The 17,828-nt window shown below is 36.9% G+C and overlaps 1 protein-coding gene across 4 annotated transcripts; it reads left to right on the forward strand.

Moving 5' to 3' along the window:
* The first annotated feature begins 885 nt into the window (after positions 1-885).
* On the forward strand, positions 886-7,563 carry LOC109206622. 4 transcript variants are annotated; one of them, XM_019369460.1, is made up of 4 exons: positions 886-1,042; positions 1,918-2,330; positions 2,685-3,816; positions 4,272-7,563. In XM_019369460.1, exons 2-4 carry the CDS (start codon positions 2,167-2,169, stop codon positions 7,245-7,247), a joined length of 4,272 nt encoding a protein of 1,423 aa, XP_019225005.1. In that variant the 5' UTR covers positions 886-1,042; positions 1,918-2,166; the 3' UTR covers positions 7,248-7,563. The 4 variants fall into 4 exon arrangements, with proteins under 4 accessions (XP_019225005.1, XP_019225003.1, XP_019225006.1 ...); XM_019369461.1 differs by having other exon boundaries at positions 898-974; XM_019369462.1 differs by having other exon boundaries at positions 907-922.
* The last annotated feature ends 10,265 nt before the right edge of the window (positions 7,564-17,828 follow it).

Genomic DNA, 17,828 nt, shown 5'->3' on the forward strand with positions numbered 1-17,828 from the left:
GGTATTGGATAGGACAGCTTTGTAGAGTAACACCACCTTCGCCTTTTTTCCATTCTCTTCTTTTAATTTCTAATTTCTAACACTGCTTCTTTCTATTTTATGTTACGCTTTTCTTAGTCGGCTAAAAATAGAATAATAGTATGTTTTTACGTTTAATTTTATTTACTTATTTGATGCATATTTTTATTATTATAAACATATTATATAATATATTTAAATCATGAATTTAAAAATACTTTTGGTATATATAAAAAATTCCTTTTAATCTTTTAATGCATTTAAGTTGAGTGCATTATTGATTTAAATTTTTTTTATACAGTAAGTAATAATGGCGGAGCAAATCTACATTATTATTACGAGTTCGGTAGAACCTAATAACTTGAATTTAAATTTTATACTTATTTTTAAAAGCTTACTTAATTTGTTCAAACAATCTATCTCCAATTCAATAAATTGTCATGACATGAAATTTAAAACTGATAAACTTAAAATCTTAAATTCACTTATAGTAAGTGAAATATATTATTATAACTTAAACTACATTAATAAAGGTTGAAAAATGTTTGTGCTCTACATTCAAACCTTTTTATAACAGTCTCGTTTATTTCGAATATTGTTGGATATTATAGCAAATTGCTATTATAGAGAACATATATTATAACATAACATAAAAATTGATTCCGGAAAAGCTTAGCTTTTATAGTAAGGTATCTTTATATAGGGATGTTGTTACGGAAAGGTCTTGAAATTGGATCTATTTCTCTTATCTCTTAATTTCACTCTCACGCTAGCTAAATCACAGGGTTTGGGGTTGGGGGGGGGGGGCGGGTAAAGGGGTAGGGGGTGAGGGATGAATAGTGGTGATTAATGGTACAAACCTGCTTTTTGGTGGAGAGAAGAACCTGATGCCTTCTTTTGATGTGTGAGTGGGTGGTGCTCTTTTCTCATCAAAACATACTCTCTTCTCTACTATAGTATATCTCTTCTTTCCATCTTCTTATACTCTCCTCAGCTACTACTTCTCCTCCTAGTTATACTTTTGGTATTTCATCTTCCTTCCATTTTTCTCATTATGTATTATCCTCTTAAACCTCTCATCTTTAGTCTCACATCACAAATAAAATCAACATAGTTTGTATCTTTCTCTTTCTTTTTTTTGTTTGTGTTTTTGGCTCAGACCCTCTTGATTTTTTCTATTGGATGATCTTTTTCAGTTATGTGTGGGTTTTGCTTTAATTTGACTATGAGAGCGATTGTAGGTACTAGATGAGGTTTGAATACTGAGATTTCTTGTGATTTCATGGTCTTTATTCTGTGATTGTTTGAGGTTTCTTTCTAGAGTTTGCAAATCTGGTCTCTATTTTTAAGTTTTGAACTTTGATTTCTGTGTGGTCACTCTTCTTCTACTGTTCACTGAGACCAGCCAATAAGGATTTGATTTTGATTTCTGGGGTTTCTTCATTTCTCTATATCTTGAACTTGAAATCTAACTCCTTTTGATTTCCACTAATCTTGACCAAAGACTCAGTTTTCTTATGTAGGGATCTCAAATATTTGTTGCTAAAACTCTTTAGATTTACTTTGTTTGGACTTGATTTTGAACGTGTATTAGTGCTTAGTTGTTCCCCAAGAAGCAAAACTTGAGAAATTTTATGTACCTTTTTCTTGGGTTTGTCCACATAAAATAACGTTTCATGAGACTTGATCTACCTTCACATCTTTGCTTGTGGGTTTCTTTCTTTCCCAAAATTAGTTCTTTCCTTGTTCAATGGGTCTTTTAAACATAAATAGTTGGCTTCAGATTTACTTAGCTTAGCACATAAAATAACATTGTTGTTGACCCCTTTAGTCTTTTGTTGGTCTTTCTTGAAACTTCTCCTCAGCTTAATTAATCTCATGTTTTTAACTATGTTGCAGGCTGAATTTTTTTTTTTTATGAAGAAAGGGTAAAATCTTGGTGTTTTAGTGGTGGTGGGGTTTTGTTTTGTTGTCTGTGGAGAGAGGCCTTTAATTAGAGGCTACTGTTATGCTGAAGGCTAAGTATAATAAGGAGATAAGACTAAGTAGTAGTAGTCTTGGAAAGTATAATAATAGGAGCAGCAGCAGTTCTTGTGACTGTTGGAAAAACAGCACAAGAAAAACAAGAAGGGAGAAGCTTAATAGCAGATGTTATCCATTGAAAAACTTGCAGCAGCAGATCCTTCCCAAATCTCTCTACTGAAAAGTAGTAGTAGTGATGAGAGGCCTTCTTCTGATGATGATGATGATAAGAAGCAATTAGATCTGAACCATTTTGATGACAACAAACCACTCCCTAAATTCTCCTTAAGGTAAAAATATATCTATATATATACTCTGTCTCTTTGTCTTTGGGTTTTCTTCTTCTCTTTTTTATTCATCAGCTCTTCAATGTTCTACTGTTGAAGGGGTTTTTAGTCATCTGAAGATTTTCTTTCTTGAGTCAGATCCACTGTTCCCGTCTGATCTTTTTGATTTTGGGAAACAAAAAGATTAGCGCTGGTTGTCGTTTCCTTTCCTAGTCTTATTTCATGTAGCTATGTTCCTTTCATATGATAAGCAATTACAGACTGTTGCTTTCTGCCAATTCCCATGCTAATTTTTGTTCAGGTATTGTTGATGACATATGATATGAATGTTTTCTAAACAGAAATGTTATCTTGCAGAGATTATGTTTTCAGAAGCCGGAGAAAGGACATAAAGACCAATTGGCCATTTTCTCAGAAAAATTTGCAGCTTTGTTTGAAGCATGGCGTGACAGATTTGTTACCCCCTTTTCAATCTGTTAAGGGATGTGCTGTAGATAATTGTTCGATTGACAAGGACAATATTGTAGGAACTTTTGATCAGGAGGAGCATGTTAAGGTAGATGATGATCCTAGATGTATGCCAAAATTAGCTGCGGATTATAGAAATATCAGTTCAAGTCGATCTGATAAAGAGAAGGTGATCCAGTCAACGATAACCACTCAGTCTTGTTCTGAAATTGATTCAGTTCCAACAGCTGAAAGGAATCCTAGCTTGGGAACAGAAGCTGTTGGGAAATCTGAGGGTAAAGGTCTTTTACCTCCCATGTCAAACAAGAGCGGGAGCACAGCACAACCGCCAGCAGCAAAAAAGTGCAGATTAATAGTCAAGTTGGGAAACGTTACAGATCATCGAACCGTAGAAGAGGAAACTACCACCAGCAACAATTTCATGGCTTCTGAGGCAATGGCTTCGAAAGTATGCCCAGTTTGCAAGACTTTCACATCCTCATCAAACACCACCTTGAATGCTCACATAGATCAATGTCTCTCTGGAGAGTCAACAATCAAGTGGACAGAAAATTCTAGTAAGGTGATTAAGCACAGGATAAAACCAAGGAAAACGAGATTGATGGTGGATATCTACACAACAGCTGCGTGCTGTACGCTGGAGGATCTCGATAGGAGGAATGGAACCAACTGGGCCTCAAACCCGAGTTTGTGTGTTCGAGAGACTGAGGTATCTGCTGTTGAGAAACTGGATAAACCTCCTCCTGTCTGTCATGAATGCACTGATAATGAAGGTGCTGTTTATATTGATGCCAATGGCACAAAGGTTCGAATTCTGTCCAAGTTCAGCGATGAGCAGCCACAATCATCAAAGCTGATTAATGATCCTCTTCAGAAAAATTTGGTAGACGGAGATAAAAAAAGCAAATTCATTTTGACAAATAAGAGGAAGAAGAAGAATCATACCCAGAGACAGCACAAGCTTCTGAAATCTTCTCGTACTAAAAAGTTTTGTTTGTCCAAGCCCTATCACTGTCCCAAGGTATTTTTTCCCCATCCTAGATATGAAGAAGTTTGCCCCGCTTTGCCTTTGTTCTTGAAATCCTTTTTAAATCAAGAATATTACAAGTCATCTTTAAAACATTAAATGTAGCATTATAGTGCAGTGAAGAAGCTGCAACATTGAGGAGTGGAAAACAAAAGAATGTTGGGAGAATAATGTTACATGTCTTTCCCGGTATCTTGGCCTTTAGCTTAATTTCATGATTGTTTGTTTTGGTGGTTGGTGAAACGGAGGGCTAGATCGCTTGGTACGGGGGTGGGTGTGGGGGTCGGTGGGAGTTTGCATGTTTTGAGAACTAAACCGTAGTAGTTTACAACAAGCTTCTACTTACTTCGTTTCGTTATCTTTTATCAAAATTAATTGCTTTTACCAACTAGCAGTTCTATTTAAGAATAATTTGCTTAGAACTAATTTGCAAAATATTGTATGAACAGATTGAGAGTGGTCAAGATAGCACCTTTTCCCCCAGAGAAAATGTTGTCAAAGAGGATTGCTTAAATACGCAGCTCAGATCTCCAGAACAGGTGTTATTAAATGGATTGGGAACCATAAAACAATGGGCATGTTCGAAGAGAACTGGCCTCACAAGGAAGATCAGTGATAAGGGCAACCATCAGCGTTCTGGAGGTGTTATGTTGACTGGCGTTCAAGATGGCAATGTTGTGTTGCCTATGACTGATTCATCTTTGAAGATAAGAAGCTATCTTTACAAATCTCCAAGATCATCTGTTAATACTGTATGTTTGCCTGAGAGTAGCCAAAGAACGGGGGATGTGCTACTTGAGCCTCAAGATGAACATAGCGAGGAGCCTTCTCTGCAAAAGAAAGTGGATTTTTCATTGTCTCGATCTCAATTCCCATCTAACAAGAAGAGATCCCTTGTGTTACAAAGGAACAAAGAAAAGCATTTGAAGGTAGATGTCCATTCTGTAAACAATGGCTCCGGTGATCGTCCAAAAATAACAGTAGATCATGCACTTTCTGTGAAACATATGAGTGTTGGGAGAAATATAGATCTACTAGAAAAGGCGGATAACTCTGAGATCAATGGTGAACCGACCACCTCTCATCCAGCATTCTCCTCGAAAGATAGGAAGTTGTCATCATTGAGGAAGAACCTTTTGTCTGTCAGTGAAGGGCCTGCTCGTGGTGTTAAATGTAGCTTGAAGTGGAAAACAGCTTCCCTTAAGAAGTCTAGTATGCGCTGCATTTCAGAATCAGAAGAAGCCGTAGTTTGTCAAACTGAAGGAGAGAAACGTTGTATAAGAGGAGATCCCAGTGAAACTAAAGTTCAAGGGAGCAAGAGTTGTGATAGGGTAATTGTTAAAAGATCTAGAATTTTAAACATCAGGGAAAATAGGGAGGGAGTTATGGTTTCTAATGTGGAGGGTTCTCTGGGCTTGAAGAGCTGCTCACAGTCTTCAGCTGAGATTCATTCTGATAATGAAACTGGCAGCACTTTAGCAGGTGCGTCTGATGCTATGAGATCTGTGAAAGTGAATGATCAAACTCAGAATGACAAGACTATGGATCCAGCTGTTGCCTCGGAATTTGCTGCGAGGGGAGATTTTATGAGTTTTAGCAAGTCTTTGGATGCTGGATCTGATGAGTTGTCTGGTTCTGCTAGATCTCAGTTGTTTAGTGAAGAGTATGAAGGATCACTTCTTGGCACCAAAGCTGCAACACGTTCACAAGATCCTATTTTAGGTGTTGAAGAAGAGATGTTTAGTGCAGCGGAGATTGGGAAAAGTATGATTGATCACAATCTCCATGACGATGTTACTGAATTGGGATGTAATGATGGTCAAGGGAATTACTTTTTGGAGGTTGATCCAATTCCCATACCAGGACCGCCTGGATCTTTTTTACCTAGTCCTGGTCGTATGAGCTCAGAAGACCTTCATGGGAGTTCATCATTAACCAGCAGTAAAATTCAATCTTCTGCAGATTATCCTGAATTCTTTGATCAAGATTCTTCTGGTTCCCCTACTTCTGCTGCATCAACAGTTTCTAACTCCACTATGGCTAGAACTGGCTCAAGATATTCGGACAAGTTGTCTGGCGATGGAAGGGATTCTTCTGAAAGTCTCAGTTGTCACACAGCTGGCTGGGAAGATAAAAGGTCTAGCTTTTCTGGCAGCAGTACTGTTGATCTTCTGGTGGAAAATTCTGTCACTCGACTTCAGACAGAAAATACAGGAGACGATAGGGATGGACTGGACAAATTTAATGCAAATACATTCTTTCCTGGAAAAGGAGCTTTCAGATTTACAAATGATAAGCCATGTTGTTGTGTCAGGAAAGAAGGAGCAGCCCAAGAGTCACAGCTCTTACAGCGAAGGGCCATGGCACCTTCCCCTTTTCCTGCCAGTGAGAATCAGTTGAGGTGTGATTCAATCAGAAGACCTAATAATATCAGTAATTCATTTTCTCTTAGTGACTCGAGTTCAGGACCTGAAACAAATGCCACTAAACCATCCACTGGACATACTCAATTTGGAGTTTCTGCTGATTCTGACTTCAAGCTCCTAACTCGTGATTCCGAGTCTTTTAGTCCATCTGCTTCCAATCCAGTTCTCAGGCTGATGGGAAAGGACTTAATGGTGGTCAACAAAGATGAAGACTCCCCACTGAAAAGATCATCTCACTCAAATTCCATGAATGACCTGGCAAACACTAGACTTGCTGGTGTTTCTTGTGGCAGTCTTCGTAGTGAGGATCTCTACTCCTCTCGCCAGGTGGATGCACATAATCGTCTTGTCTCTCACTTGCCTCAAACTGGTGATCCAGTACAGCATTTTGATGTCAGATTGTTAAATGGTTTCGAAAGTCGCGACAGTTACTCAAGGCCACAACAGCTGTCCCCTACATCTCCAGTCTCGATTTCATGCAAGAGTAGTGGTGGCGGATTGATGGGTTCCGTTGGCGGACAAGACTATTTAGGAGGGTGCAATTTACGTACTGTGCTCAATGGACCAAATGAGACATGTGATGGAAAGAAGTTCGTGGCAACTCCCATATCTCATTGGCAAAATTCTACTTCAGTTGGGAATGCCGTCAAAGAAATTATTATAATTGATGATTCTCCAGAAAACGGGGCTGATTCTGCATACACCATGGGCACGGGGAGAAGCAAGTCGTCAACTGGTATCCAAATGCAAATGATCAGCTCGGGCTATACGTCAAAGTTTGTGAATTTCTGCGAAAATAGACCGTGTGGTTCTCCTTACAGCGGATCTGGAGTAGCTCAGAATGCGAATTTGCCTACTCAAATGAACGAGATTCCTGCTAAGTGGAATGGCAATCCGGAAGGTTGTAGTTTTGCTCGTCCAAGCTCTTTCTCGGCTTCCTCATCACCTGCAGGTCCTTTTAGATCATCATCTTTGTATTATTCTGCCGGCTTTTCATAACCAAGAATGTTGCCTTGCATGGGCATTTACTCGCTTGACAGACAATAGAAACCTGACGCTTACAAAGCATAAATATAGCAGTCTGAACGAAAACACACACGGCACGTTTGAGCAGATGAGTTATTCTAGATTTGCTGGTTTTGCTTTAATAGCTACTTGAAAAACTGAAAGTTCCATAGAGATCAAAAGCATTTTACTGAGGCCAGTTCGAAAATTCCCTGGAGTCCCTACTATGTATAAAAGTCTTTGAATAATGAGTTGTTCCGAGGATATGAACTTCCAAAGTGGTTTCTTCTTAATATCTTTCTTTTCCCCATTTAAAGGTATAATTCTCCTCTATGATAGTACTTTGCTTCTAAGAATAGTCTAATACATAGAATATAACTTTGCTCTTTTAGAATGAGACTGTTCTCACATTAGTGGGTTTTAGATATGGATTTAACTGACAGCGTAAAAGGATTTTGACAATATCAGCGGATTATATGTAATTATCTTTGGTATACAAGTCATTATATACTGTCAACGTACATATAGAAGTTAAACTAAAGAGATACTATATAATAGGATGGACGTCAAAATTGAAGAAAATCAGGAAGTTTGAATCTGGGATAGTCTAGTTGAATGGAGAGATCAACCAGAACTACATACACAGAATATTACAGGTTGTAAATGGGTTGTTTATCTATGAGTCAGTGGAAGAAATGACTAGTAGTAAGTGGAACGATAACAGCTCATAAGTTGCCCTTTGCATGGCTATTATACAATTATCTTGATGTGACATGCATTCACTTCTCCGAGCATTTGCACGTTTGATGGTGAAACATCATATCCATCTCTTCTCCATTATCATGCTTCATGTTTCTGCTTCTATGTCAAACCATCACATATCTGTGCGTTTAGATCATGTTATTTTTCTCATGACGTTCGAATATCTTTATATTTCATGTGGGTATACTTGTTAGAAGCCAGTAAAAAAGAAAAAGCAAAGAGATGTTTATATACTACGTTCATGGAGAAAGATGAAATAACTAATTTTTCTTTGTATATTAACTTTTATGCTTGGAGGAAGAGGGTTTTGAGGGAGGAAATCAGGATTTGAAATTTAATTCATAGCTCATCTTTAATGAATTTCCTAATACAAATACAAAATTAAAGCAAAAAATATTGTCCGAACCGTAACTAATAATCTAGCAGGTGATCCTTGGGGGTGGTTTGGGGAGCATAGTGTAGTAGTAGTAGTCCTTTGCTGTTGTTGCAGTGGTGGTGTACGTGTTCTGATACTTTGTATTATTGCATGCAGGAAAAAAGGCAACTCATACACGCTCCTTTATGTCTCTTTCTATTTCTTCTGGGATTGTAATGTACAAATACCCCAATATTAGGTAGTATTAGTTGTCACTTGTTATTATATGATAAGTATTTAAATTCCATATAGAGAAAAGGGTTCCAAAATCCTAATTCACGCATATATTAGGGTTTCTCTAATATTACTGCATATATCTACGTGATTTTTCTTTTATACTTTTCTCATTAATTAGTCTGTTAACCCTTGCTTTCTTTTTCATGTAGGATAAGTTATATTCTTTCCATTTCAATTTACGTTGCAAAAATATTATTGATAATGAAATTTAAGAAATAAACGACTTACATGTTTATCATTTCTGTGGCTATAAAAGTACATTATTAAGGGTAACATGATAAATTTAAGTTAAATTGTTATTAAATTTTAAAAAATATCATTATTTTAGAAACAGACTTAAAAAATTACACTACCACATAAATTGTAATACAAAGAGTATGCTTTCCGTAAAAAAAATACTATTGGTATCGTGGAAATTAAATAGTAATAACCATAATAATCCAAGTAAGTGGGAGAAGTCCCAAGTAGGGGGGGGGGGGGGGTAGGGTTTGTTAGAAGTGGATGATAAATATAGCCGTTGCAGACTTATAGCAAAATGAATTACTTACGTTATCACCAATTAAGTGAATGTACGACCAAACTTGTGGCTGTCCCTTTACACACTCCGCTGGAAGGAAGGGCTTAGTCAAAAGTAAACAAAAGAAAAAACAAAGATGACTGGTGTGAGATGTTTCTGTGGAAAAGTGGGTCCCCCTAGCTAGCTAGTAGAAATATATAATACTCCCTCCGGTCCAAAATAAGTGATTTTTTAGATGTTTTTACACAAATTAAGAAATTCACTTTTTAGCATTAATTAGCAATGGAATTGACCATATTAACCTTTACTATCTCACATAAACACTCCTAATACATATTCCAACACCATTTACTTCAAGGACAATGTAGGAAAAAAATAATTAATCCATTCTTGAAATCTAAAAAAATCACTTATTTTGGACCACAAGAAAAAGGCCAAAAAATCACTTATTTTGGACCGGAGGGAGTATGAAGATGACCAGGTTGTCCTGTGGTTTATATCATCGATCACTATACTAATTCATCGATATTGTACCTTGAATTCCTAACCGAAGGTCTATTTAGTGCTGTAAGTTTGTGTTGGTTAAGGATTTTGGCTGAAAATATCATAACGATCAGATACGAATGAAATATTTGCTGCCTAAGTAGAAACAATGGTATGGGTTCGCGGGCTTAGCAAATTATATTCCTCTGTGTGAGAAAAAATTAAACATGACACGATCTACGTGACATGAATATATAAGCCAGAGCCCAGAAGCATGCATTTGATCGATCCTAGAGGAATGACCCTAAACAATAACGATTTTATGTAATATGTTTACCCAAGGGCGGACCTAGTGCATAGACTACGGGTTCCCGGGAACCCAGTAACTTTTGCGTAAACCCTGTATTTATATTAAGAAATTCACTAAATATTGGTAAAAATCTGACTGTGAACCCAGTTATTATTGCATATTAATTTGAAATTATGGTAGGAACCCATAAGCCTCAAATCCTGGATCCGCCTCTGTTTTACCGACTGTTTTATTGAATGATGTAAAAGGTTGACGTCGAAAACAAGGGCAATTTTGTGAGGAATATTGATCGTGAATACGAAGTTGATGATGCTGCGATATATATGGAATATGCATGGTATATTTTGCACGGTAAAAGTTGGTTGATAACTTGTCTTCTAGTTTTAATGTGCCCTACAAATTCAGCTCATCTCAGTTCTCACCACCACGTTTCGCATCTCTGCAACACCAGAAAAGAATTATTATGGGACCAACTTTCGCATCATCACTTTCTTGTTGTCATAATAAAGAGTTACTCCTATCATTTGTTGTATAGCATTTACATTTGGTTAAGTAGGACACCAATTTAATTAGGTTTTCGTTCTAATATTTATTTCATTCCGAACCTCTATCTAGATTCTAGACTAGAGGCCTTTGTATTATTGAATGAAAATTAAATAACCAACGTGGCATTGTATCCTAAAAAAAAATCTCTTTATACCAAGGAGCAAATCGAATGTCTCAACTCCAAATATTGATTTCTAAGCACAAAATATTTTGGGTGAGTAAGAATGCAGGTAGTCTATCTAGAGATTCTAGTCTTGTCTCTCACACCACTTGAATGCAGTGTGTGTTGTATTTTAATATGCTACACCTACTTGCGTTAGTTAATATTAAAGTAGTACTATTAATATAATTTGATGTGTCCCATTACTTTGACTTTCCCTACCTATAATCTTTAAGAGCACAAAAAGATTAACTTTCCCTTCTAAGTTTTCCCTCAATGTAAGTATATTTACGTAAAAAAGAGAAAAGAAAAAGGTTGACGGTACGGTCTTTCTCCTTACCCTAACCCATTTTATTTCACCCTACTTCTTTTTCCCCTTTCTCCTCCAAATATATAGGTTCGAAAAAAAATTAAAGGAGTATTTTGGCCAACGCATCAAACGTTTTAACGGTGTCAAACTTTTTGTTAACTATGTATATAGTGTTTTATGTAATACTTCATATGAAGGTGGAGGTCTATTGAGTTTTGTTTAAATTAGAGAAGCTTTTTAAATAATCCATTCTATATTATACAGTGATAAAAGGAGAAAAATTTCCATTTAATAGAGTAATATAAGGTTACTGCTACTAGAAAGAGAAGTCGCTCTCTTGCCAAGCCGTCCATCAATAAATTATAGTATTCCGTAGTGGGATACTAAGAAAGTTTGGCATTGTGGACCACCTTCACAAATGACCTTTTTTATTTGAGATTGTTATTTAAATTCCTTCTGCATTATATTATGGGTTAAATTTGTCCATAAAAAAAATTTCATCGACTTATTTTTTAAAGCCAAAATTTAGCCAGCACAGCATTTTTTTTTTTTTTTTTTTTGTTGTTGAAGAAAATAGCCTTAAGAAAAGCCATATTGGTTAGGGGGTGATTAACAAAAGAGGAATAGCAACGGCCAGGTTATTGAGTGCATATTATTTTAATCCAAATATTTCTTGTATCAAAGGTGTCGAAATATAATGGCACTATGTTATTTGAAGAGTCAACTATACACCTTTTACCGTTGACTACAAATTACAATCTAAAACACATGAGGCAAGCAGAAGGAAATATAAAGCCTTTGGTCGAGCAAACAATTCTTCAAACGTTTCTTACTATATAAGTTATGATATAGAGTGCTTAGTTATTATGTCCTATCTACTGTGTCATAAATATTAATTATTTTAATAAATTTTAATTTTGTTCAAAAAAAAAAGTCGTTTATGATATGCTTTTAAATCTATGTGTAAATTATTGATCAAGTAAGATGTTTAATGAGAAGTAAAGAGTAGTTTAGACACAATTTTGATACTATAATTAAGATTTATTAAATGTATGTATAAATCTTAAAAAGACATATAATATGGACGAAAATAAGTTGTTGTACATATATAAATTTTACTTTTTTTAAAATTAATAAATTCGTTTCATCCAAATTCATGAAAAAAAAACTAAATGTTAATCCTCGTACTCCATCCGTTCATTTTTACTTGTTCATTATACTAAAACTACATTTTCATTTTACTTGTCCACGATACTAAATCAAGAGAAAGACAATTTCTTTTCCATGTTTTATCCATTTCATTAATTGCTCATTTTTAAAATTATTTCTCAAAACTTGTTGAAATACTATCATTATTAGGGGTTGTATAGTAAAATACATAGTATAATTATATTTTTTAAGGGATATAAAACTTTTTAAGTGGACTAGTAAAAATAAACGTAAGTATATCGCTCCGCTGACTCAGACTCCATATTGTGGTGGACCTCGACTTCCGTACTTCACTCGCTTCCTATTCAAGTGTTTAATTTTCTTTTGATTTTACTATTCATTGAATTATTTTATTATTATTTGGATACAGAAGTCAGAGGTTAGGAGAAGAGAAAGGAAAATGTCTTAGTTACATTTGCACCTTTACACCTCAAAATGCAATGTACTTTAACTGTATTTCTGTATTGGGAAAATTTTTATTTATATGGTGATGTGTCATGGCACATAGACTGACCAAACAGTCAAAGAATTAAAGTTGGTTAACAGATACGAGCAACAACAGACACGAGCAACGATAGATACGAGCAAGTTAAATGAAGAAGGTACGAGCAGTCATACAAATAATTCAACGCTCGTACCTATTCAAGACATTCAAAGGTCAAGGATCGAGAAGAGACAAAGGAATGAATCTGACAGCAAAAAGAGCCCAGATACAGCATTTAATGAGTATTAAATACTAGAAACGTTAGAGAATATGTATTGAATGTATATGATTGCATAATGTAACATTTAAGGTCATTAATTACCCATAATTGTCTTATTATGACAAAGGGAAAATCTGTATTCCCAAAACAGCTATAAAAGGGAAAGTCACAAACAACTGTAGGGACACGAAAAAATATCACTGGAATATACTTTGTTCTATTTGCTTTCTGGTTATATTATTCAAAATCTCTTTCTTATATACTTTTCCGATTATCAGTAACCCGAGTTCTTCTAAATTCAAGCTTTGACCTAAAATCTAATTTTTGGTTAAACAAATTGGTTCCGTTACCGGGAATCTGATAATCAAGCATATCTCAACCTAATTTTCTTGATTGTATCAATCATGTCGAACAACAATGACAACACTCAAGAAAACCCAGAAATTCAGACAATCCAACAACTTCAGGGAGATTCCCCACGAGGCTCTCCACGAGGCTCCCCACGACGGTCTCGTGAAGGCACTCCTGATGGATCTCACACAGATGGACAGGCTCAATTCGAAAATGTTGAAACCATGAATGAGGCTCTGCAAAAACTCATTGCCTTTCAAGTTAATAACGCTCTTCAAGCTTTTGTTAGCCAATTACCTACTGTTCCACCCACATCTACTCCAAACAACAACACTTTGGAGAATCCTCGTTCAGGATTGGTTAATTCAGGCAGCGGTGGAACCCCTAGTGAAACACAAGAGAGAGACCCAGGTAATCCAGTTAACTCTGATTTACAAAATCTAGTACTAACCTTGCAGAAACAGCTTAAGGAGCAAAATGAACGCATAGAGCAAATACCTGGAGTGCCGCCCGTGATCAAGGGAGTGGATATAGATAAATATTCCCAACAACCATGGAAGCCAAGTGCTGCTCCCCTCCCAATTCCAAAGAAGTTTAAGATGCCTGATATTCCAAAGTATGATGGTATATCAGATCCACGAGATCACGTTACTGCATTCACAACAGGTGTCAAGGGCAATGATTTGACTAAGCAAGAGATTGAGTCGGTCTTGGTCAAAAAATTCGGTGAAACACTCACTAAAGGAGCCTTAACATGGTATTCTCTTTTACCCGAAAATTCTATAAATTCGTTTGCTGAGCTTGCAGATTTATTATCAAAGCACACTCGGGAGCTCAAAAAGTTGAAAAGCGAATGGAAGATATCTTCAAAATCAAGCAAGGAGACTTAGAGTTACTTAGAGAGTTTGTAGATAGATTTCAACGGGAAAGAATGACGCTGCCACGAGTACCTGACAATTGGGCAGCCATAGCCTTTGCTAGTAATTTGAATGAGAAGAGTTCAGAAGCCACGAGGCGACTCAAAGAAAGCCTTCGAGAATTCCCAGCAATAACGTGGAATGATGTCTACAACAGATACAGTACAAAGATGAGGATTGAAGAAGACATTATTTTACGACATAAAACAGAAGAAAAGATAAGCTCAAGGCGCGTGGAAAATGAAAAGAGATCCGGTAAAAATAGGTACGAACCATACATGGGACCTGCGGGAAATGACTCACGATCAAGACAAGATAATCAAAGATACGATCACAAACCTAGGAACAGGGAATCAGGCTCCTCATCAAGGTTCGGGAATGATCGAAACACACGCGGGTCACGAGATGATGATGGAAGTCTAAAGGCAAGGTTCGGTGGTTACAACTTCAACGTAAGCACCTCTGAACTCGTGGATGTTTTAAGGAGAATGGGAGATAAGGTACGATGGCCAAAGGAAATGCGATCAAATCTAAACAGACGAAACCCTGATCATTGGTGCGAATTTCATAACAATCATGGGCATAAAACAGCAGATTGCAGGTTTCTACAAGGTGAAGATGATCATTTGTTAAAACAAGGGTATCTTACTGAGTTGTTCAGTGAGAAAGGTAAACAAGCATACATGAAGAACAGACAGGAGCCTCCGAAACCACCTTCGCCCAAGAGAACTGTCAACGTTATCAGCGGAGGTGAAGAGATCAATGATGTATCATATAAAAAGGTTTCAAAAGTGACAATTACCCACGAGAAGCGGCCTCGACATGTACTGGAAGAAGAGAATGTTATATTCAACAATGCCGACGTCGAGGGACTCATAACTCCGCATAACGACGCACTGGTAATATCTTTACTTGTACATGATACTAACGTGAAACGAGTTTTGGTTGATCCAGGTAGTTCCGTTAATATTGTTTTAATACGGGTATTGCGCGAGATGCAAGCGGAGGATAAATTAATCCCAAAGGCTCATACTTTGTCGGGATTTGATAACTCTAGTGTTGTAACAAAAGGGGAGGCAATACTTACCACGTTCGCAGAAGGCGTCGTTAAAGATACCAAATTTCAAGTGGTAGATATGGAAATGGCTTACAATATGATTCTTGGGAGGCCATGGATTCATGACATGGAAGCTGTTCCTTCAACTTTACATCAAGTTATTAAATTCCCATCTCCATGGGGAATATGCCAAATCAGAGGCGATCAACAAACATCTAGAAGCATCAATTCCGTTGTAGATTCAATTGTTAATGGTAAAGACAAATAGCAATTATAGAATTTAGGTGAGGGTAACATGGAGTCAACCTCACCTGAGCAAAAGCAAACAGATCTGGATTCAAGACCTGATACCATTCAAGAACCGGAGGAGAATGAGAACATCAAAACAACGATAGAAGAGCTAGAGGCCGTGGTATTATTTGTACATTGGCCCGAGAGAAAAGTGTACATAGGGGCTAATCTTAGCCCGGAGGTAAAACGTAAATTGATTGAATTTTTAAAAGCTAATGCGGACTGTTTTGCTTGGTCCCATTCTGACATGACAGGGATACCACCGGAAGTCACGACTCATAAGTTGAATGAAGATCCATCATATCCTCCTGTCAAGCAGAAGAAAAGAAAGCAAGGAATTTTCAAAAATAAGGTGATTCAAGAGGAAGTTCAAAAGTTGCTAAAAATTGGTTCAATTCGTGAGGTAAAATATCCTAATTGGTTAGCTAATACTGTTGTGGTTCCTAAGAAGAACGGTAAGTGGCGAGTCTGTGTAGATTACACAGACCTTAATAAAGCCTGTCCAAAAGATTCCTTTCCTTTACCGCACATAGATCAATTAATTGATGCTACTGCAGGGCATGAGCTATTAAGTTTTTTAGATGCATATTCAGGCTATAATCAAATCAAGATGGATCCAGGAGATGAAGAAAAAACTTCTTTTATAACAGACAGAGGGACTTACTGTTACAAGGTAATGCCCTTCGGTCTTAAGAATGCAGGTGCAACGTATCAAAGGTTGGTCACCCAAATGTTTCAAGAACATTTAGGTAAAACCATGGAAGTGTATATAGATGATATGCTAGTTAAGACCCAACATTCAGAAGATCATATATCACACCTATCTGACACGTTTAAAATTTTACGAAAATATAATATGAAGTTGAATCCAGAAAAATGTGCATTTGGTGTGGCATCAGGAAAATTTTTAGGTTTTCTTGTTTCTAACCGTGGTATTGAAGTGAATCCTGCACAGATTAAAGCCATTGAAGAAATTCCAGATATACTTTCCAACAAGAAAGAGGTTCAAAGATTGACAGGAAGAATCGCAGCTTTGGGAAGGTTCATTTCTAAATCATCGGAAAAATGTTTTAAATTCTTCTCGGCTCTTAAGAAGCAGGATCATTTTGAATGGGATGAGGAGTGTCAACAAGCACTTAGGGATTTGAAAATATACTTGTCAAATCCACCTTTGCTAGCAAAACCCAAGGCTGGGGAGAAACTTTTCATCTACCTTGCTGTTTCAGAAGTTGCGGTAAGCGCGGTTTTGGTACGAGAAGAGCAGGGTAAACAATCTCCTATCTGTTATGTTAGTAAATCTTTGTTAGATGCAGAGACACGGTATCCACAATTGGAGAAATTAGCACTTGCTCTAATCATGGCATCTAGGAAGTTAAGGCCTTACTTTCAATGTCATCCCATTGTTGTAGTGACTGCATACCCCCTACGTAATATATTGNAGCAATCTTCAACAATTTATCTACCCAACCACGAAAATTGGGAATGTTCTCCACAACTCCCATGGTTGCTAAAGAAAAAAAGAGAAACAAAGTTAAAGAAATTTGTAAACTCAAAAGAAAGAGGTACGGGAGAGATGAAAGACTTACGTGCAAAATTCCACTTCTCAGGGAAGGGAACGTTTTGTTCACCCACTAAACCAACTGTGGTAGCAGCAACAAATCGGGCATACCAGCCACGATCCTTATCATCTTCTGGGCTTACCAAAACTCTCTTACTCCTAGCCACTAAGGTAAAGATGCCATTACGAAAAAGTCTAAGGGAGTATAGATGAATTAGGTGGGAGAAGGTGAAATCAACGTCTGCTAAATTGGCCAGATGCCTTAAACAAGCAACAACCCTCCATACAAGCGGGCCAACCTGTGCTAAACAAACTTTGAAGAAACGACAGAAATTGAGAATTACTGGGTCAATAGCTGGTTTAAACCCAAGAGTAAAAAGGTATGTGTAAACGAAAGAGAATCCAGTCATATATGAAGTAATCCTCTGATTTGGATTGGGGATTACAATGGGAAAATCATTACTCCAGTGACAATCTTTGCGAACTATGGGAGCTAAAATCTCTGTAATCATAGTGGGGTAAGCATCAACACGATCCAAACCAGAAATTTGGGTCTGAAGTGATTGTCTATCATGCTGAAAAGATAAATCGTTAGGGACTATTTCTTCTACCAAGGGTTCCTGTAATGGTTCAGAGGTCTCCTTGCTCTTAGAAGATGATTTTTGAGAAAAAGAACCTCTAGTTCTAGAGGAAGAACAGGGCTAGGAGAAGGCATGGCAGAACCACCACCACGAGAGGATCCTAAGCT

This window comes from Nicotiana attenuata, unplaced genomic scaffold (genome assembly GCF_001879085.1).
Source record: "Nicotiana attenuata strain UT unplaced genomic scaffold, NIATTr2, whole genome shotgun sequence".
NCBI lineage: Eukaryota > Viridiplantae > Streptophyta > Magnoliopsida > Solanales > Solanaceae > Nicotiana > Nicotiana attenuata.